We start from the raw sequence: 22758 nt of genomic DNA, 5'->3' as shown, positions 1-22758 counted from the left end.
TGTGGTTTCACAACGCTTGATATCGCTTGACACATGAATGCATCAATCAATCATTTAAGCAACTGGATCTATTATTTTGGTAATTTACCTTTCTCGATTATTAACTTTCCATGATGAATTAATTCAACACAATAATTATTGACAGCAATGGATGTTCTAAAAATGTACTAATATTTTGTGGCATTTTAGAAATATTTTATATTTTTAATTGTTGTCTGCGATCACTATAACCATGATAAATGCAAAAGCGACGAGCGATACATCGCAAAATTTGGCGAATGCCCATCGCATTCCAAAAGTGGTGCAGAATTGCTCTGCAATAGAGTATAAATCCTGATATAAATTCAGCTTTAGGTTTCCAATTTCTCACAAGCTTTGAGACTCAAGATTTAATTAAGGTAGCCTTATGTTGCAAATGAAAGTGGATTTTTACTTCTAGGAAATCTCATTATCAAGTTGAAAATAAACCAACTGGAGCTATAAAAATCCAAGAGCACAACACTGAACTATGCATACCAATAGAGGTCTCTCTCACTGCTGGCTGTGCCAGGCATAATTTTTCACAACTCAACCAGTGCAAGACATAAAGCTTGCTCTAAGCCCAGGAATGAGACACATAGCCCAAACATGATAGAAGTCTATGTGACATGATCTGGTCCATGGAAGCCAAATGTGGCAAATTTGAAATTGAGATAAAGGGAAAAATATGGAGTAAAAAACAAGAAAATAGACATCACATCACTTAAGAACCAAGTATGCTATAGACTATGGTGTTTTTATAATATGATAGCCTAACCTTTGTAAAAAGTAATGATTATATAGTAACTTGATTGCTCAAATGCCTCCTTTGGCCTCCATGAACCAGATTGTGTCATATATTAACATAATAATGGACAAAAAGATTAAAAAGTATCATCACCTAAATTTTGCATTTATGTATAAAATTTTCCCTGTCATAATTAAAATGTTTAGGCCTAATTGTGCTTAATTAGCTTGATTACAGTATTATTATGATAAAAAAAAATTAAGGTTGAATAAAATTAATTTTTGAATTATTGTGGACCCTGCCTGCATCGTTTTTCTACGTTGATCTTTTTTTCTTTTTCAATTTCAAGTACAATTTTTTTACTCCAGCAATTCATTATGATAAAAAAGTTAATCAAGCAACAAGACTCACTTTAAAGAAATCTTTTCTACCTCAGAACCAAGGCATGACACTCTTATTCACAGGTTTCTTTTACAATACACGAACCTAAAACTAATCTCGGTGGTTTGCAAGTGATGAAATGTCTGCACCCGGACTGATTAATCCCTGGTATGAATTATTTAATATTAGATTTGCCAATGCAATCACCAGGATACAAAATAAAATCTATACATGTAAGTGCATTTTTATGCAAGAATTCTGATTTATCTAACCCTAACACCCAAAAATCTTACAAAATCTTACGATGAAAAAATCTGCGCATGCATGAATCTCAGGGTCTGCGATGCGCGCAATCACCCTAAGTGTTATATACGCACAGAATTGCTGGCCGGGCAGCAATAACCCGTGTAGCTACCAGTCCGTGATCGTGTGCTTGGCATGCGAGGGGTCAAAGGTTCGAATCCCGGGGGTGCCAAGTCAAAAATTCTTCTTCTCTTTGACTTTTTCGGATCATCTGTGACTTCCGATCCCAAAAAGCAGGGTCCAGTGTTAGGGTTAACTAAGATGTATTTTTCCAGATTAGAGCCTACCCTAACCCTAACACCCAAAAATCTTACAAAATCTTACGATGAAAAAATCTGCGCATGCATGAATCCCAGGGGTCTGCGATGACGCAATCACCCTAAGTGTTATATGCGCACTAAATTGCTGGCCGGGCAGCAATAACCCGTGTAGCTACCGGTCCGTGATCGTGTGCTTGGCATGCGAGGGTCAAAGGTTCAATCCGGGGGTGCCAAGTCAAAATTCTTCTTCTCTTTGACTTTTTCGGATCTTCTGTGACTTCCGATCCCAAAAAGCAGGGTCCAGTGTTAGGGTTAGTTAAATGTATACATTAATAAACATTCCACTATAATGTGGTGATAAATTGGATGGAAATGTAAGTTAGAAGCACAAAATAAATTTTATGTGGTCTCAGCAGCATATACTTTGATCAGCTCGTAATCGGCAGGAATTATTAGGCTTTTACCATTATGCCAAAAAGTAGACCAACGTTAAGAGTGATATATGTAGTTGACCTGTATTGTCTATATTGTGTGTGTTAAAGAAAGACTTCAATTAATAAATTGTGATGCTTCTGGTGAATTTGATTTAATTCCCTAGCACAATTAGAAGAGACTTTTGGAATATGATAACTCCATAGAGAGTAATTTTGAGTCACCAGCCCTTAAATAATTCTATAACCCCTCTATTTTGGGTAGTAAAAAATTCTAATCCCCCCTCCCCATTTTGGTCTAAAAATTCTACACAGGGGGGTGCGATCATACTGCAATGGGGTGCAACCCACCCCCACCCCAAATTTGGAAAAGCATACAAAAAGTCCCCAAATTTCAGAATTTGTGAGCGTAGGAAAAAAGGAAAGGAAACACATTTTTAGCAATTTTTCAGCCTTTGCAAGGGTTAATCAGGCTGAAGAAACAATCTAAAGTATGGAAAACTATATATGTCCGTGTAGATCTCGTTGAGTTCTACCAGAAAAATAACATATTTGATGCCCTAAATGCTCGACAAAGTTTTTGTGGACCAAAGAATGGAAAAAAGGCTATTGGCACCAAATTTTGTAGAATGAGCGATATAGTGAAATATAGTAATCCAGAGGTAGGCCTATTCTCTCGGCCGGGGCCATGTCACATCCATTCATGCATTGGCGTGAAAACAACTTATCACATATTTTTATTTGCAGAGAGTCGAACCTGGCACAATAGTGTACGTGATAGCTTGTGATACACTCCAGAGTTCAGTGAATGCGAATGTTGTTTTCACTCCAGTGCTATTGTCAGCCGGTTCATGCCCGGATGTCCGAACGACAGAATACTCTTGGTTCTTACCCCATTGGTCGAGTCGAGTATACTCACAATCACATGACATTTATATGTCACATTATATGATGAGTCTACCACTCAAAATTATGTCCTTATGTTATAAAGATGACAGACCCATAGTCATATAATTTAATAGCCAGAATATTAAACCACGAGTATGCGGCCTATAAATAAAAATAAATAAATATGTATACCCATCGAACTATTTATAGTAGCTCGATGGTATACCATATATGCTCCAGCCACTGATTCGATATCTGTATAGGCCTATGTGTGTAAGGGCCTACTTGCACTAACCTCATAAGGTACCTGTGACCCTGTAGTCGACCGATAATCATCATCCGCATCACCACCGGCATTCAAGTTGTTATTGTGAATAGACATGATTTCCTCAATATGGTATCAGCTTCCCAAGTTATATACCGAAATCCCTGCACCTACACTCAGGGGATTCCCCAAACTTATCACAACAGTCAACTTGCAGGTGCCTATACAAATATGGCAGGCCACTGAGTTGTACACCAGAACTGAACTGAAGACTGCTACTTGAATCAGTGCAGTGCAAACTATGCATGACTTTTCACCTTCTGCCTGTCAAGGACCCATGCTTCATTGAACACCAAAACAGGCACAATAATTGTGTAGGATTTAGGTCATTCCTTAACATGTACTAAGCACAAGGTCATTGAGGATCATACCCTGTAGTTCTGCGGATTACATGGTAGTCTCTCATAATTGCCTCATGGTTCACATCCTACAAGGCCATAAAATAAAATAAAAAATGGCATGGGGCCCATACCAGTTGATGATTCAGATTTTTTATTAAAGAAAAGAGGGCCTTTTCATTTTTTATTTAATTTTACAATGCAAACTCGACCATTAAAACGATATCAGTTGTTTACCTTGAAGAGGAGGATCAAGATTGCAAAAATTTTTATATGAAAAACACAAATCTATTGCCAATATGTTTACCTTCTGAAACAGAAAGTTATACCTGATATAAAGAAGGAATTTTGTTTGCACATCCCTCTTTAGTTTCAAACTTTCATGAAGTCATTGTTTTAAATTTCTTATTTTTAAATCATATTCTTGATGCTGAAAATGCTTGAAAGCATAAAAAACAAAAAAACAAAAAGTTCATTTTTGCAGTATATAGGGTACATGCATTCAGGGGCTGTGCAATGGTGGGCAACAAAATAAATGGGGCAAGCAATTTTTGGCAGGCAGAAAAATGGGGGGAGCAAGTTTATGCTCATTTAGGATTATTTTCAAAGTATTTGTTTACTGAGTTTAAAATATACTTTCAAATATCATTTTTTGGGAACTCGCTTCCAAACAACCTTCGTAACATCCCCACCCTTTCTCAATTTAAACGTCAGCTTAAAACCCATCTCTTTCGTCAAGCATTTCCAGATTCACAGAATTAATTGCTTCTTTGTTTGTTTGTCTTTTTCATGTGTTTGCGCGCTCTGAGTTCCACGGAAGATTTTGCACCTTAAAAGAACCATTCATTATTATTATTATTATTATATTTTTGAAGGTAGCTAGAGTGTTGAAACTTGCTTAACAGAATGCTGTTCCTGTTAAAATAAAGTCTTTACAAAAAGTAATGGAGCCAGGCCTGCAAAAGACCTGCTTTATCTGTAAAAAAATAGTAAAATTTGGCCAAAAATGTCAAAAAATCAAATCATGAACGTTCTGTGAATTTTTTTTGAAAAATAGGATCCCAAAATCAATTGCAGACCGTCTTGAAAAGATCTGCATTTTGAAAATCTATAACCCCACGCCCACCCCCCAAAAAAATCAGGCTATGGGCCTGAATGAAGCTGTTATAAATATGCCAATAGATTCAGAACCATAATAACTGTATTCACATATGACATAGAAGGTTTATTAACATTTTGATACCCCATTCGGCCAATGTTAAAAAAATATCTGAATTTAAAAGTTGCATTTTCCAACAGTAATTTATGCAAGAGCTTCCAAGCATAGAGGCATGTAAAACCTGTCATTATCACGGAATGCAAATCAATTATACAGTTTACTGCGACTTTTATATTCTGGTATTTTTCTTTAAAATCCTACTGTGTTTCTAATATTGAACGACATTGAATGAATGGGGTATCAAAAATGCGTAAATAATCCATTGTTCTTTTTATGTTAATTTTAATATTGTGAATACATCTGAATCTATTGGAATTTATAACATCTTTGTTACTTTTCTTGAAATCTTTATTTTATTCATGAATGTGCACATTATCACACTCAAATGTTTCCCCGGGAATTACAGGAAGTTCAAAGAAGATAAAGAATGGGCTGTTCCGGTTAAAATCCACACACCCCCTATGGAAGAAGCTGGAGACATATGACCTTTAATGTTCCATGCAGGGAGTGTGAATTTCAAATGGCACTACCTGAATGAGTGACTCCATTTGAAATCTACACCCCCTGTGTGGGAGATTAAGGTCATGTCTTCCACAGGGGGTGTATGAATTTCAACCGGAACAGCCCCAATCTGCCAGGTGATAAGGAAATCCCTTGATTGTAAAATATCTAACTACATGTTCCCATCCCATCCACCTAAATAACTAAATAAAATAAGGTACATTGTAGATTCTTAAACTTTGACAGCATGCAGGAAATGGTAATGTATGTGCTTTGCATTCGGTGATGTTCAACACCAATTGGCAGGAAAGACACCCCATCAATAAACATCTCATAGCTCTAAAGTAAAGCCTCTTGCTTCAAATAAATTGAAAGATTATTGTATCTACATGTTACTTGCTGCTCATTAGGCTCATCTGTTAAAGTCAACTTTTAACTAACCCTGATAACTACCAGAGAAGATATCTGGTATTTCCCACAATGCATTTCTTCCATTTTAACTTTCTGTACTGATATGCTATCATGGGTCGATTGTGATAAAAAGTACCTCAATAAACAGAGCACATCCAGATCTTGTAAAATCTGTTTATTTCTCCGACCCATATTTAACTAGTCTATATTCTCAACAATGAACATAAAAGCACAGGGAACCTGTACAAAGTAATAAGAGTGCCATTTGATCCCGGGGTCACTCCCATTGTGGCCTGTACACCATCCGCGATAATGAAAACGCCAGTAAAAAGGGTCGTTTTTAAATGGGTAGGCACGATACTGCAGTATCGCGCTTAGGGTGTCAAAAACATGAAAAATTGGAAAAAAGGGTAGCAAAATTGCAATTGCTAAATACGCGGAAATGAAATTTAGGGTATAAAATTTGTTAGAAATGAAATCCATGTTTAGGGTGTCGTTTTAGCCATGGGTTAAATCCTTGTTTAGGGTGCTTTTCAAAAGTTGATTATCGCGGATGGTGTACAGGCCACAATGGGAGTGACCCCCCCGGGCATTTGATGTAGTTAGGTGATGCATCATGTTGCAAAGGATTCTGGGAAGGGTAAGATACCTTCTCTGGGTAACTACCAACATAATGTCTGTACAGCTTTCTGGGTAAATTGTATAGGAAAAAACTACCGGTACCAATTGTTTTTGTATAAATTTAGCAATAATATTAGGGCCTCAGACATACCTTGGTGTTTAATTGTTAATGGGCACCTAATTACATTGTAAGTTACTCTAATTACCCTAATTACATTGTAAGGCTAAAAAGTACCTTTGTGCAAATTATTGATTATCAATTATAGAAAAACAATACGTGATATACATTAAAATTTTGCTCAAAAACTTTTCTTGAGGTCACATATTAAATGCCTTCCTGAAAATATGAATTCAATATGGCACTTAATATGGTTTGTGGGTATTTTCAAAAACTTTAAACCTGTTTTTCTCAAAACTGTCATTTTATGTAATAAAGGGACTTCTTGTACTACACTCTTCATATGCTTATAACAAACCTGAAAACAAAAACCTGTCCCCTCGTTTATCTCAGGATTGCAAAGAGATAAAGCAGTGGCGTACCTTGGCCGCTTCTACCCCGGGGGGCTGAAGGAAATTAAATTTTGCCGCCCCGTCCTCAACAGCCCGAAAAGGTTGACCCAATTTTTTTGTTTTCCGGTGGTTTGAAAAAGTGAAGAGCAAAAAAAACAAAAAAACAAAAAAAGGATTATAAGCACCAGCGCCCTAAAAGCAACACATTTTGATGTATAGTACAATTTTGTCAACATTTTTTATACTTTTCAAATTTTTCCAGATCTTTTTTCTTTACTAATTCTTTTCGCCACCCTTCTTCTTCCGCCGCCTTCGCTTGTCGCCCCTTCTTCTTCCGCCGCCCTTCGCTTTGGCCGCCTGCTTTTACCCGGGGCTGGCGCTCCCCAAAGCCCCCAAAAAAAATGTGCATGAAAGGGGTTATTAAAGATGATAAAGTAACTCAACCTCATCCAGATGTGTAGATTCTACCACTTGTTGGTAAAGCCACTGAGGTAGAACCAAAGAGTACCAACTCCACCATATGTTTGGGTGTCGCTCATAGACGGCAAATAGTGTACCTCATGATTATTTCATCATGCGCCTGGCAAACTTTGATTTGAAGTGCCTGTTTTGTTGCATTCTGAGCAGTGGCCAGGTTTTTTTTCGGGGGAAGGGGACTTTGGGGCAAAGTGAATTTCAGGGGGGAAAAGCAACAAATTTGGCACAAAATTGCCACAAAAAAGTGGAAATTTTCACAATTTGGGGTTTTACGGGGAGGGGGGGGCAACTAGGAGGCAAGAATTCTGACAGGGGACATTTTCCTCCATCTCCTCTCCCACCCCTGTGGCGCCACAACTAGTTCTGAGTGGTGTCCCAAACGCAGGCTAAGTGCTGCATGCAATAACCTTCATAACGCACAAGCTTAAATACATCACATATCTTCCATTTCAAGCTTTAGCCGATAAATGTTGGAAGAACACTATTTGCCCTCCATGAGCGAAAAATCCCAAATGGCGGCCTTTGCATAGCATTACACACAGGGGAATTTTGAGTTGGTACTCTTTGGGTATAAACTCTTTGGGTAAACTTCATGGCCAGGTTCCTCGTTACTATGGTAACACGCCACCATTTCTACCATAACTAATCTATTTTACATCCATGATTTCAATTATTAGTATATATTATTACTTTTTACCCACCTCCGCAGTTTTCGTCTGTCGTATCGGGATATACCAACCAAATTATAGTTAAACAATAACACATTACCCTTGCATGCAAAGTTATTACCATATTCATGCATTTTAAATGATAAATTTGATAAACATTAAATGATAAAAATACCAAATATGGCATGCAATAAGTTGTTACTACAAAAAGGACATGGGAGTGTGGGATGGAGATTAGGAGGGAGATAGAAGGGGAGAACTGGTCCAGTGCACCGGGGTCCTACCAATAAAGGGAAGAGAAAGCTGGGTCAGCAGGGGGCCTGGTCCACAGGGGTCCTTCAAATAGGAAAGAGAAGAGGGATGCAGAGAGCTGGCCTGGTCCACCAAGGTCCTCCAAACAAGAAAGAGGAAGATGGGTGGGCAGGGGTAATGAGAGCTGGCCTGGTCTACTGGGGTCCTTGAAACAGGGAAGAGAAAAGTGGGTGGGCAGGGGTGCAGAGAGCTGGCACAGTGCACAGAGGTCCTCCAAACAGACAAGAGAAAGCTTGATGGGCAAGGGTGCCGAGAACTGGCTCAGTCTCAGGTGTCCTTCGAAAGAGAAAAGTCAGCGGTGGGTAGGGGTGCCGGAAGCTGGTCCAGTCCACCAGGGTCCTCCAAATAGGTAAGAGAAAGGTAGGTGGGCAGGGCTGCCGAGAGCTGACCTGTTTTACAGGGGTCCTCCAAACAGAATAGGCATGGCTGGCCTGATTCACAGGGGCACCTAGTAGTGGCTTAGACTGGACTTTTTTAGAGTGGAGAAAGAGAGGCAAGGCAAAAAAGGCCTAAAATCAGGGCAACCAGCATCCTTGGGGCAAGAGGGGAAAGGGGCAGTTCCACCTCGTCACTACTGGCTTGGAGAGCAGGCCCAGTCCACCAGGGTCCTCCAAACAGGAGAGAGAAAGATGGGAGGGCAGGGCTGCCGAATGAGTGGCCTGATTCACAGGGGCCCTCCAAAAATACAAATTGGCTAACTTTAAAACCTTTGTGTCTCTCAGCCCAGCAGCCCCCTAAGGCCAGGGCCCTGGGGGGGGGGGGGTGAAGGGTAAAGAAAAAACAACCAGTTGCATACTCGTAGAGATGCAATCACAAAAGGCCAATTAGAGGGACTTTGCCCCTTGGTGCGCAATCTGTACAGAGAGGAAGAGAAATGTCACCGCAAGGTAATAAAGATGAGTCGGTTGCTATAGCAACTGAGGAAGAGACGAGTCACTATATCACAAGTAAAACCTTCATAGAAGAGGTGCATGATGGGAAGAATTAAGGAGAGAGGAAGGGAACCATTGGGCTATTCCATTTAAAATCCACACTACCCCTGTGGAAGATTTAGCTAAAGTCATACATACATCATCATTTTATTTCATTCAAATCAACATACAAAATATATATAAAAGTCTTCCACAGAGGGAGTATGAGTTTTGAATAGAATAGACAATTGGGTAACTTCCGTTTGAAATACCCGTACCAGTTGTGGAAGATATAGGTAAAGACATAACACAGGGGGAGTATGGGTTTCAAAATAATTACCTCTGACCAATTACATTTGAAATTCATACTCCCCCTGTGGAAGATATTTCCAAAATCTTCCACAGGGGTAGTGTGGATTTTAAATGGAATAGCCCATTATCACCATGACAACCACATTAACATGCAAAAATGAGTCTAAGATTACGTAGTAGTTTCACCAGGCCAAACATTCACCAAAAGTTGTTATTCAGATCACCATTCCTTGCATAGAGTTTCCCATTATACAGAGCTAAACAACCGAGTACAAAACTTCTTACCGCTATGTCCTGCAGACTAGCGCTTACTGGATGACTGGATTCGGTGAGACGCAGATTCTGCGAAAAGTGTCAAATTTTGGAGTCAGGTCATTTTGTTTTATGATTAACAGTTGTTGAATTGGTTTAAAGGGAGATACCATTTTAGTTTGGGGAGAATTTTACTTTGTGGTACTACAAAATAAATTGATGAAATCATTTAAATTTTCTTAGTTTTTAATTACCTACATTTATAGAACATCAACAGAGATAAATAAATATAAAACTGATACATGATTCATGAAGAATCAAAATAAAACAAAACATTAATAAAGTGTAAAATTAGTAGATTATTGAAAGACAAAACAAAACATAAAAAGTGAAAAGTTGTGAAAAGTGCTATTAGAGAGATTCATATAAACGTTCCATCAAATCTTGATCATAAAATTGTGCAAACTTATTGTAAATTTTTCAAACACATCAGGATGTAAAAATATGACTTTACAGCCATATACTAGTATTCCATTTTTATGATATGATGCAAATGATACAAAACAATCTTGTAAAAAATGAAAATCAGTGCCAGATTCTTTTTTTTCTTTTCTATTTTATGCCCTGATATTAAAAATATTTTAGACCCTTTTTTATACTTTTTAAACTTATTTTTGTCAAAGTTTGACCCCCCCCCCTCTTGGAAGTTGCCCTGCCCCTTTGCCCCACCCCTAAAAAAAGTCCTGGTTATGACACCGCTCTTGACTGCATGTAACTTTTTTTTTCTCCAAAAATCATTTTGTTTGGCATTTTTTTCATTTTCTTTATATCAGTGGTTGAAAACAATATTACCCTTTGCCTGCCTGGAAATACAAGTCAACAAAATGTGTCATTAAAATTACATTTTATTGCACAAGTTTTATATAGGAACTCAAAAGAAACAAAAACAAATACACGATCAACAATAAATTAATAAAAACAACAGAAATAATTAGCTGAGAATATTAAGAGACTCTTTTTCCTTGGATGCTCTGTTTTCAAAATCCATAAGAAGAGCAGGACATCTTTTAGAACTAAACTCATATCTGCAAAACTTAACAAAAAGTTACAAGAGAACAGGGAATTTCTATGATATGCCCTAAGCAGGGGCACAAAATGCTTGCAAAATACATGTAATTAAATAATGTGTCACAGTTTTACAGATCAGATACATGAGTTTGCATATGATTTTAATTTTATATTCCAATTTAATACCATATAATATTTCTTCTTTTTATCTTCAATTTTCACACAAAACATTACTCAAGGGTGTTTTCCAATTGCATCTTTATCATGGCCTATCCTGTTTCACCATGTAAAAAGGATAATGGAATAAAAGTAGTCCAACATTTTTATCCAAGTTTTAATATTTGCTATGAAGATAAATCACAACTATGCAGTGGCGACACCAGAATTTCTTTTTGGGAAAAGTGAATCTTGGGGTTGGAGGTTGGATGGGGTAGGGGGGGGGGGTCAATACCACAAATTGACCCTGCAACTGTGCCATGTTCTTTGGAATTAGTAAGATGTCTCTTTTTTGATATAAACATCATTTTGGTATAACATAGTCTCTTAGTATTCTCTGAAGAAAGAAATTAAACATCAAAAGTGCAGAAAAGAAACATGCAATAATAAAGCAAATCGTCGCTCGCAACACATAGTGACGTACAGTGATTTTGGTCACTTTTATGAAAAGTGGCCCAACGGCTTTAAATATCAAGTTCTTCAAGTACACCAAGTAAGAAGGCTCAGCTATACTTAATTAATAAATAACATTAATCAATTAATTGACATATGTTAACAATTCCATAAGAATTCAATATCTTCCGTTTCACAAACTGATGCACGATCGACATACGCCACTATGTGAAACGGTGAAAGTCGGATTTGATGACATTTAGGCACATCGTAAGTCAATAATGTGGCATATGCTTCAGAAAGAAGCCAAAAACCCCTAAATTTCCACACAATGACGGATGATGTGGCATAAGGTACAAAAACACACGATAAATGATATGCTCCATTTCACATAGTGGCGTACATGCGACTTACACTTCAAAAACCTGCCGAAACCCCAAAATCTTCCGTTTCACATAGTGGCGTATAAGTTTAGAGCTATTATGTCCTGTAAAAAATTTTCCTTTTTAACTATTTAAGTTCAAGTTTAATAGTTTAATCCTTTAACTTCAATTTCAAATGTAAACGGTCCACTGAGAAATAAAATTGGAGGAGTACTGACTATGTTATTAGTAGCATATCTTTCAAACACGTTTTTCTCGGAAATGTATTTTGCATTTGTCCTGCACGTACGCCACTATGTGTTGCGACCGACAAAATTAATTAATTCAACAGAACACATATAGATGTTGAAAAGTTTACCTTTACACATAATGTGATGAACTTGAAATGAACATTTTTTAAACCTCAGAAAATCACCTTTTCACATTTTTATGGCAAACTTTATGAGAATGGAATAATTTTGTTGTCTGAAATACATGTTTTATGTGAAACTAAACAAAGTTAAGTAGATGTGTACATTGTGTCATATTAAAGCCTTAATGTATGTACAATTTCCTTAAAATGTTCAATTTAGTATTCTATGCTCAAAATTCTGAAATAATACTAGTAATAATTGTCGAGAAGGGTTTCTGTCCCTTTTGAGCTGAAATAACATGATAAAGTGAAAGAAACCCTACTGGTAATTTAGGCTGTTTAAAATGCAGTTCTATAGGACATAAAGTCATAATTTCTTGAATTATGACTTTATGTCAAACTTTGCTCTGTTGACCTACAAAGACAACAAATTTGGCTGATTTCATTAGGTGCAAGTTGGGACAGGTGTAAACATTACAAATATGCCACAAAATCAGGTATGAAAAAAATGAACCATTTAAAGAGAAAAGAATGTAAGATTCCAGTCTATGTGACTAAACACTGCAGTTGACAGAACACATCTTTACACAGTGCAATAAAACTTGCAGTGGGTCTGGAATATTTTCAATTTGGGGGCTGATAAAACCAAAATTTGTTGATGTTCTCTAGGGTTGCCCGAGGAGGCCTCACATCAGAAAATGTGGCAAAAAAAAGGTCCAAAACAAAAAATTTCTTTCGGTATTCACAGTTTTTTTTACTTCACTTATTGGGGAGCTGAAGGGTATTCAAGTCCCACACACAAATTATTGGTTACCAAGCCCCCTTGCCCCATATCAATATAAACAATTATAATATTGAGCTAATTGTTTCAACTACTTCAGCTTCAAAGAATGTGATCTCTATGAAACAGCGTGTCATAAATACTTTGTATGTAAAGACATTATCAGTGATTCTTTGAACAAATATAATTTTTTTTCTATTTTAGTGCCAATTTTCAGTTGACAGCACATATTTTTATTGACTGACATTGCTATTTTCAGTTAACAACAGTATATAGCGGACAATTTTACTATCAGATATCGCTATTTTCAGTAGCTAGCACACATTTTTACTGTCAGATATCGCTATCTTCAGTAGATAGCACACATTTTACTGTCACATATTGCTATCTTCAGTAGATAACACACATTTTTGCTGTCAGATATTGCTATCTTCAGTAGATAGCACACATTTTTACTGTCAGATATTGCTATCTTCAGTAGATAGCACACATTTTACTGTCACATATTGCTATCTTCAGTAGATAACACACATTTTTGCTGTCAGATATTGCTATCTTCAGTAGATAGCACACATTTTTGTTGTCAGATATTGCTATCTTCAGTAGATAGCACACATTTTTGCTGTCAGATATTGCTATCTTCAGTAGATAGCACACATTTTACTGTCAGATATTGCTATCTTCAGTAGATAACACACATTTTACTGTCACATATTGCTATCTTCAGTAGATAGCACACATTTTTGCTGTCAGATATTGCTATCTTCAGTAGATAGCACAAATTTTTGCTGTCAGATATTGCTATCTTCAGTAGATAGCACACATTTTTGCTGTCAGATATTGCTTCTTCAGTAGATAGCACCATTTTTACTGTCAGATATTGCTATCTTCAGTAGATAGCACACATTTTTACTGTCAGATATCGCTATCTTCAGTAGATAACACACAATTGTGCTATAACATATTGCTATATTCAGTAGATAACACACATTTTACTGTCACATATTGCTATCTTCAGTAGATGAAACACATTTTACTGTCAGATATCGCTATTTTCAGTAGATAGCAGATAATGTAAATATCAGATATGACAAAATGACTATTACATTTGTTTTGAACTGTGAGTGTACAGCAGAAGTGGCTTGAACCCGGGACCTCAGTGGTGCAAGGCAAGGAAACAAAAGCAGCACTAACTCACTCTCCCATCATCATCCTGCACATTTTACAAGGCTGTGTATACTTGAAAAGAACATGCAGAGATGATTTAACCACTCTGAAATTGACCAATGAGCATGAATATATTAAAGCCATATGTACGATCTTATAATATGAAATTGGTTTTTTTTTTCAAACCTGATTTTTTTGCATATTTGTAATGTTTACACATGTCCCAACATGCACCTAAATGGAATCGGCAAAATTTGTTGTCTTTGTAGGTCAACAGAGCAAAGTTTGACATATTATCATAATTTAAAAATTATGATAATATGTCCTCCCATAGAACTGAATGTTAAATGGTCAAAATAACCAGTGGGGTTTCTTTCACTTTACCTTGTTATTTCAACTTAAAATGGACAGCAACCCTTCCCGGCAGTTATTACTAATATTATTTCAACATTTTGAATAAAGAATAACAAAATTAAATTTGACGGAAATCGTACATTAAGGCTTTAATTTGATTTATTATAATATTATGTTTTTAATAAAATGGCTCAAGCAATTCCGTCTGAAATTGTCCATTTGCCTATCATTTGGCGGTCTCCTTGCCTACATATTCAGCCATGGTTTTGGAAATGAACTACCTTAAAGCCGCAGAGGATTCCTTGTACTGGGGAAAGGGAATACCAAGATTTAACCCCATGAGAACTGCCTGCTGATTGGTCAAAAACAGGTTTTCATTATCAATTGGACCAATCAGCAACATTGTTAGAATAATTTCACCACACAAAAAAATGTGGGTGAATTGTTTGTAAAGCTCCATTCTGATTGGTGATTAAATGAAGATATCATGTAATTTGACCAATCAAAGGCAATGTTAGATCGGCAGGTAGTACTCATGGGGTTAAGACCAGTTATTTATTCTTGCCATTCATGCAAAATGGAATTGCTGTTATGTCATCTGCCCAATTTGAGGTCATAATCAAGCCAAATTGAAATATAAAATGAAGAACTAAATTCAATTATAGAATCCAGTCTTGCATCCAAGATTCATTTAAATTTAATAGGTACCAAACTAAGCAGCCATAAAATTCATTACTATTTACTTCTAATATATACAAACAAAAAAATGATCCAGGTCTCTCCTGAACTTCTGAGCCACAAAACCCATCCTGTAGCCAGGTATAGTAATAGCTTAACCCACTCCACATGGGTGTTGACTGCAGATGACAAGTTTCAAACATTGTTTTAATAAATTCAAAATTTTCAGAATTGCACAGTGGCATGACCATATTTGGAATCAGCATGAAAAATGCATTACAATGAGTACAAACAAACCTAGTATTGGTTCAGTGGTTCTTGAGATAGCTCTTGATATTTTGAGAAAACATCTCAAAGCTTGTTGAAGCCTATGGCTAGCATGCAGAGCGTTAAGCTTCCTCTCACCCAGCCTTTTATTCCCTATTTAAATGTAGCATGGTCAGAAAGATATCCATTCTTCCACATGATAAAGATATCACCATCTAGATCACTTCATGTGTTAATAGATATAGCTCACTACATACAGAGTACAACATAAGTAAGCAAGCTTATGTCAATGAAATGAAATACTTCATGCTATCTTCAGTAGATAGCACACATTTTTGCTGTCAGATATTGCTATCTTCAGTAGATAGCACACATTTTACTGTCAGATATTGCTATCTTCAGTAGATAGCACACATTTTTGCTGTCAGATATTGCTATCTTCAGTAGATAGCACACATTTTTGCTGTCAGATATTGCTATCTTCAGTAGATAGCACACATTTTTGCTGTCAGATACTGATATCTTCAGTAGATAGCACACATTTTTGCTGTCAGATATTGCTATCTTCAGTAGATAGCACACATTTTTGCTGTCAGATATTGCTATCTTCAGTAGATAGCACACATTTTTGCTGTCAGATATTGCTATCTTCAGTAGATAGCACACATTTTTGCTGTCAGATATTGCTATCTTCAGTAGATAGCACACATTTTTGCTGTCAGATATTGCTATCTTTAGTAGATAACACACATTTGTGCTGTAACATATTGTTATCTTCAGTAGATAGCACACATTTTACTGTGTGATATTGCTATCTTCAGTAGATAACACACATTTTGCAAGCCATCTCTCTTTCCGCAGAGACGCTATTTGGCTCTGTAGTTTTGATATTTTGCTTGCTAATCACTTGTAACTAGATTCAATTCTTTGCTGAATATATTTTTTGTTGTTTGTCCCTGAGGAAGGGCAGTTTATCTACTCAAAATGTCGGTTGTATATCCTTGTGGTTTTGGATTTTTACTAGTGCAGTAACAATGTACACCATTCTGGTTTACATACTGCATTGGTTTTTATCTTTTCTTTGTCTTGTTCCCCTCACCAAGTTGGTATACCTGGCTCGAATCTTTCCATCAATATAATGGTTATTCTGAATCCATATTGCAGCCACATATGTGCATATTGATCAGTATTGTCCCTATATTGATCACAATATGTTCTTGTATGTCAATGGCATAAGGTACTCTCCTTGCTTGCAATACAAAATTAATGACATATGGTTCAGGTTACAGCACGCTGTCCACTATTTTGTTTCTTGAGTTAATTAATGTCACCACTTGCACTTGCCTCTGCATTTCCCCCGTATCTCTGCAAAGTGCAAGCCCTGGCTGAAAATAAAACTGCTGGCTAAAGTATCTTGATATATATTGGGCCCAATCCAGAGTGCCCAATCTATGCAGCGGCAGCAGCAGGAAATTTTTTCAGGGGGGGAGTGAATTTCAGGGGGGCAACATCAACCAATTTTACTGCAAAAAGTGGAAATTTTTGTAATTTTGGATTATTACTGGGGGGGGGGGGGGGCAACTGGAGGGAAAGAGTTCTGATTTGGGGGCACATTTACCCCCATGCCCCCATCAAAAAATTCCAGAATCGCAGGTCAAATAATCGAAAAGTTTCCCAATTTTTTTTCTTAATCATTGTTTCTATGGGACAGGAAATTGTTGCTGGGGAAATCTTCAAATGTTGCCTAATTGGGTTACCAAATTGTGGGTTTGGCAACCCTGAATCCTGGCGGGGGAGGATTCTTTAATGCTAGCAAAATATACTTAAAATTATTTTATTGATTTACTTTTATGAGAGACTTTCATTCCGGCAATTAAATTTGCACACAGAGATTTATTTGTAAAGGTATTTAATGGTGGACCATCAAAATTATGTGAACATACATTACTTCCGAACTTTGGACTTTGCCATTTCCATAAGTAAAAACAAAAAATATTAGCTCAAAAAATAAGCTGTTGTACAGTAATGTTTGATTTAATAATAGACACATTAATAAATAATGATTAATTTATATGATATGCAAATAATGCCATTAATTTTGTTTCATAAATGACCCATTACCAATTTACTTGCCAACCATTGTCATTTACTCCTCCAATGTTCTATTGGATATTAATTTTTGAGCAGACATGGACCATACAGAAAATTGATTTTCAGTGACATTGATTTCACTCATTTTAATGTTCCTTAACCTCATTATAAAGGTCAGTGGCTTGATGAATATAAAAACAAAATGACATTTTTGCTGAAATCATGTAAAATTAGCTGTTGTTGCACCAAAATTGATTGATTTTCATTAGTGTAAAATGGGTCATGATGAACACACCTAAAACCGCTGGTAGCAATCAGTCAAGAAGCCTAAAGAAAACTCAATTAAAAAGCACATATTTTGAGGAGTTTTTGATGATTAACCCAGCATTTATCCTTCTTTTTAATTGATTTCTGTCGGCATCTTGGTGCCAAATGTTGCAACCTTTTTTTGTGCAACATCTTTTCGCATATTTATTACTGCTTTTGATACCCTAAATGAGATACTCACACGTACGGCTGTGAAAAAAGACCATTTTTACTTGTGTTTTTTTTGTACACAGGTGATATTACATCTTGAAAATACAAGTGGCCTCCCGGTGGCAAATAGATGTTGTTAAATTGCTTTAATTATGTGGGTACAGTCTCTGTCCAGTACTGAGGACATATCAGATTACAAGACAAACATGTGATACTATATAGCTTGACAGTTACCCTCTCTTCCTTCGTGCTCTTGATTTAAATGACATGCCTCAGTGAGCTAATTGATCTGCCATCAGTTATTAGCTAACACTGGACAGGTCATTTGGGCTATTCCATTTAAAATACACACTACCCCTGTGGAAGATTTGGGAAATATCTTCCACAGGGGGAGTATAAATTTCAAATGGAATGAACACATTAGGCAGCTCCATTTGAAACTCACCTTCCCTCAGTCTCAGTTTGAATCTTTCTCAGAGGGTGTATGAAATTCAAATGGAGTTTATTCCATTTGAAATTCATACTCCCCCCATGGAAGATATTTCCAAAATCTTTCTCAGGGGTAGTGTGGATTTTAAATGGAATACCCCATTAGATTCATCACAAATTATTCATCAGGTAATGTGGAAACTAAGAGTGGTTTAATTGTTTTTTGCTAAACGCAGTTGATTTTTGCTTACAATCTTTTGAAAATGTGTTTTTAACCCCCTGAGCACTACCTGCCGATCTAACATTGCCTCTGATTGGTTAATTCAATAAATCTTCACTTTAATCACCAATCAGAATGGAGCTTTGCAAATAATTCACTCCAATTGTTTTGCATAGTGAAATTATTCTATATAACAATGTTGCTGATTGGTCTAATTGATAATGAAAACTTCTTTTTGCCCAATCGGCAGGTAGTTCTCATGGGGTTAAACATGAGAGAAATTGTGAGGTGTGAACAAATACAAGTAATATGAGAGATATTGCCAGGTATGAACAAATACAAGTCAATTATGATCATGCGATATTTAATACACTCCTCATGTCCACTTGTCCACATATCAAGTAAGGGTTGACCACGACTGACACAAGTGACCAAAGTCATTACAGCCCGGTCAAAGAGAAGTGAGATGGTTGAAGTGACTTTAATATCAGGACCATAGCTTGGGGGGGTGCGGATTTTCCAAATGCAGACATTTATAAGAGAAATCTTCATTCTGGCAAAAGCACATTACACAAGCCTTTCATGTCTTTTGTTGTTGCCTTTAAATCATAAAGTGTGCACAAAAAGTAACGCAGCTGTTATAAATACGCCTATAGCTTCTGAAGATGATGATTTACATGCATTTTGATGCCCCATTTCTCTAATGTCATTCAATATTAACAACACAGTAGTGCTTTTAAAGAAAAATACCCAAATTTAAAAGTTGCAGTTTACAGCGATCGATGGTTATTACGCAAGCATTGTGGCACATAAAAGCCTCCATTTATCTTCAAATACAAATAGCTGCAACTTTTAAATTTGGGCATTTGTCTTTAAAACACTGCTGTGTTATTGAACGAAATTGGACAAATGGGGTATCAAAAAGCACGTAAATAAATCATCCTTCTTTCTATGTTAAAATATTGTGAACACGGTTATTAGTTCTGATGCTATAGGCATATTTATAACATCTGAGTTACTTTTTGGGCAGTCTTTAGATAATCAAGTATTTGTTGCCTTTTATTTCAATGATCAATTTTAAATTTGGTTAGCACATTGCTAATTCATAATGTCCATATTCTGTAAGGACTTTGATATCAGAGATAAATTTAATTAATGTATAAAAATAAGACGAGCGAGAAAGAGGAAGAGGCAAATTAAATCACAATACCAAGGAGTATTATGTTTTAAAACTCAAATGTATTGCATAAATCAATTCATGTCTATATGGCCAAGATAAAAATAACTTAATTGCTCAGCTCCAGCAAAATATGTTTGTCAGGACACTATACCAAATGTTACCAGGCATATTTTGGCACAAAGTATAATGCTACACATTTTAATGCCCTGCGTACTAGCCATAGCCTTCAACATAAAGTCCAAATTTTGAAATATTTTCTCAAAATATCAATAGTCATCTTAAGAACCACTAAACTAATACTAGGCTTGTTTGTACTCATTTTGGTGCATTTTGTATGCTGATTCCAAATATGGTCATGAAAATGTACAATTCCAAAATTTATGAATTAAAAAAAAAAAGAAACTTGTTGTCTGCAGTCGACACCCACATGAAGAGAGTTAAAACAAAATGCTATAAACTTTTATAGAGAGCAGCGCAGTACAAAAAGATGTCTTTTTAAAAAGTCTATCACTTGAAGGGGCTGTGTAATTATTATCTTCCCTAAAAAACAGGGGGCAAGCAACTGTTGTCAGGGGAAATGAGAAGGGGGAAATGGGGAGGGGGAAATAGTTTTTGGTAGGTCAAAAGAGGGGGGTGAGAGATTTTTGGCACACATTCATGGGGTACCTTTTAAATAAAATGCTTTGAAAAGGCTTAGGAAAATAGTACAGAAATGTTCTAACATGCAAAATTTCCTGCTTGCTACACTCGCATTACATAGCTATTCTTTGGTTCACCTCAAGTTCGGTAGTGATGTCAATGCTTTTTTGCGGTTGGGCTACAAGCGTGTAGACAAATCGCCCTTGTATGTGGTGGTGTACGCTCTGCGCTATTAACATTACATGCATGATTCGATATTGTGACCAGCGAAATATGCACCTATGTCACTACTGAGCTTGAGGTGAACCAATGAATAGACTAGACCATTTAGGGTTTGTAAAGACCCTATTAGGATCCAACATCCAAATTGGCATGTGCAAAGGGGAGGGGCAAGGATTTTTTTGCAGGCTGTGAGGGGGGCAAGCAATTTCTGGCAGGCCAATGGGGGTGCAATATTTTTTTGACATGTTATAAAGCATTACTAACATATGTGATGCAATCAGGCAAATCAACACTTGTTTAGAGCAGAATTGATTGTGAGGTATTATCAGAGTGATGAGATCTCTCTGGTGGGGTGGAGAGGGTTAAAACCCTCTCCACCCCGGTGTCGACTGCAGACGACAAGTTTTTTTTTTTTAAATCAAAAATTAAAAAATTTCAAAATCATAAATTTTCATGATCATATTTGGAATCAGCATTAAAAATGCATTAAAATGAGTACAAACAAACCTAGTATTGGTTCAGTGGTTCTTAGATAGCTCTTGATATTTTGAGGAAACATCTCAAAACTTGTACTTTATATATGGTTAGCATGCAGAGCATTAAAATATGGAAATCATAGTAGTTAAAGCTAGATAAGCGTATTGTTTATGTTTGAAAAACTGCAGTTCAAAGCAAACTAATCCCATATTCTGATGGTCTTTAGTTACACATGTACACATAATGAACATGTGGTAGGGTAATTATGGGATGATATAGTAATGCTATGGTTGGTTTGTAATAAGCTTACTGTTAGCACATCCACAGATACCAATGTGTGGATAATGAACCGCACAAGCCACTTACGCATTGATGGCAATAAAATGCATTGCAATGCATGAAATACAACTGAAAATGTAACCAGTAATGGCATGTAAGCTGATCTTTGCAATTGGTAACATTTTACTACTTTTGAAATCAGTGATTAGGAATGGCATATAAGCTTTATCTGGAATTCATACACTCCTATATCAAAGCAGCCAATCAGAAAAGCTGTTAGAAAAGTACGAAACATGCATTGATTGTGTATATTGTGCACTCCACGCACTACGTGCAGTGTTTCGAAACGTTCGCGTCGTGTAGGATTGATTCATTTTTCGGGCGGGTTGATGCATTTATATTTGCTTCTGCTTTCCAACATTTTTAGTGATAATTTGTTATATAAAAAAAGTAAAAATCACATGGTTTTTCTTCTCTTGTATGTAGATTAATAAACTTGTATTACTTATTGGGAGAGAAATTAGACAAAATAATGCACTTGCGCTGATGTTGATGCGTCTAATGCGCGTGCATTATTTTGTCTAATTTCTCTCCCAATAAGTAATACGCGTTCATTAACCTATAATTGGACAATTCTGTTTGAAATCCATACACCCCCTATGGATGACATGAACTTAATCTTCCATGCAGGGAGTGTGAATTTCAAATGGGGTTACCTGATTGGGTGACTTCATCTGAAACCTGCACCCCCTATATGAAAGATACGACCTTAATCTCCTACCGCTCAAAAGGTATTCATTTATGTGCAGATGCAATTGCCCTTTTGTACCAAGCTATCAAATTTTGACAGCTACTTCACTTGCTTGAGAGGCTAATTAGACATTAATTAAAGCTTATCTATCAACCTCTTAATACAACATGAAAATGCCATTATGGTTAAGTGAGTTTTTAAACTTTCATCCTTTTACAATTTCAACATTTTCACTCATTTATATTTTCTGATTTCTTACACAAGATTGAAGATATATTTTACACTTCAATCTTGCTAAATAAGGGCCAATTTGGAAGTTGATGATTAAATATAGAACAAAATACCACTTAAACAGTTTGATGCATCCTAGTTTGATGCATATACTACAGAGGTTACTTTATAAGCCAATTATTTGATTATAAATGTTTCACCGGTAACAACACCAACA

At 36.4% G+C, this 22758-nt stretch overlaps 1 protein-coding gene across 4 annotated transcripts in view; it reads right to left on the bottom strand.

Moving 5' to 3' along the window:
• LOC140155571 (prolyl endopeptidase FAP-like) overlaps positions 1 to 22758 on the bottom strand; it is a 647798-nt gene that overhangs the window by 415932 nt on the left and 209108 nt on the right. For 2 of the 4 annotated variants that reach the window (XM_072178462.1, XM_072178465.1), the window contains exon 2: positions 9920 to 9976. The exons of 1 other annotated variant lie outside the window; for it this stretch is intronic. In XM_072178462.1, the coding sequence (XP_072034563.1) occupies positions 9920 to 9976 (57 nt within the window). Of the gene's footprint in view, positions 1 to 3324; positions 3554 to 9919; positions 9977 to 22758 lie in introns of those variants that run through there. One more of the 4 variants, XM_072178466.1, reaches the window with a different exon arrangement.

The sequence above is a fragment of the Amphiura filiformis genome, chromosome 6 (assembly GCF_039555335.1).
Source record: "Amphiura filiformis chromosome 6, Afil_fr2py, whole genome shotgun sequence".
In the NCBI taxonomy this organism is placed as follows: domain Eukaryota; kingdom Metazoa; phylum Echinodermata; class Ophiuroidea; order Amphilepidida; family Amphiuridae; genus Amphiura; species Amphiura filiformis.
This window is presented reverse-complemented; position numbering and strand designations above follow the sequence as displayed.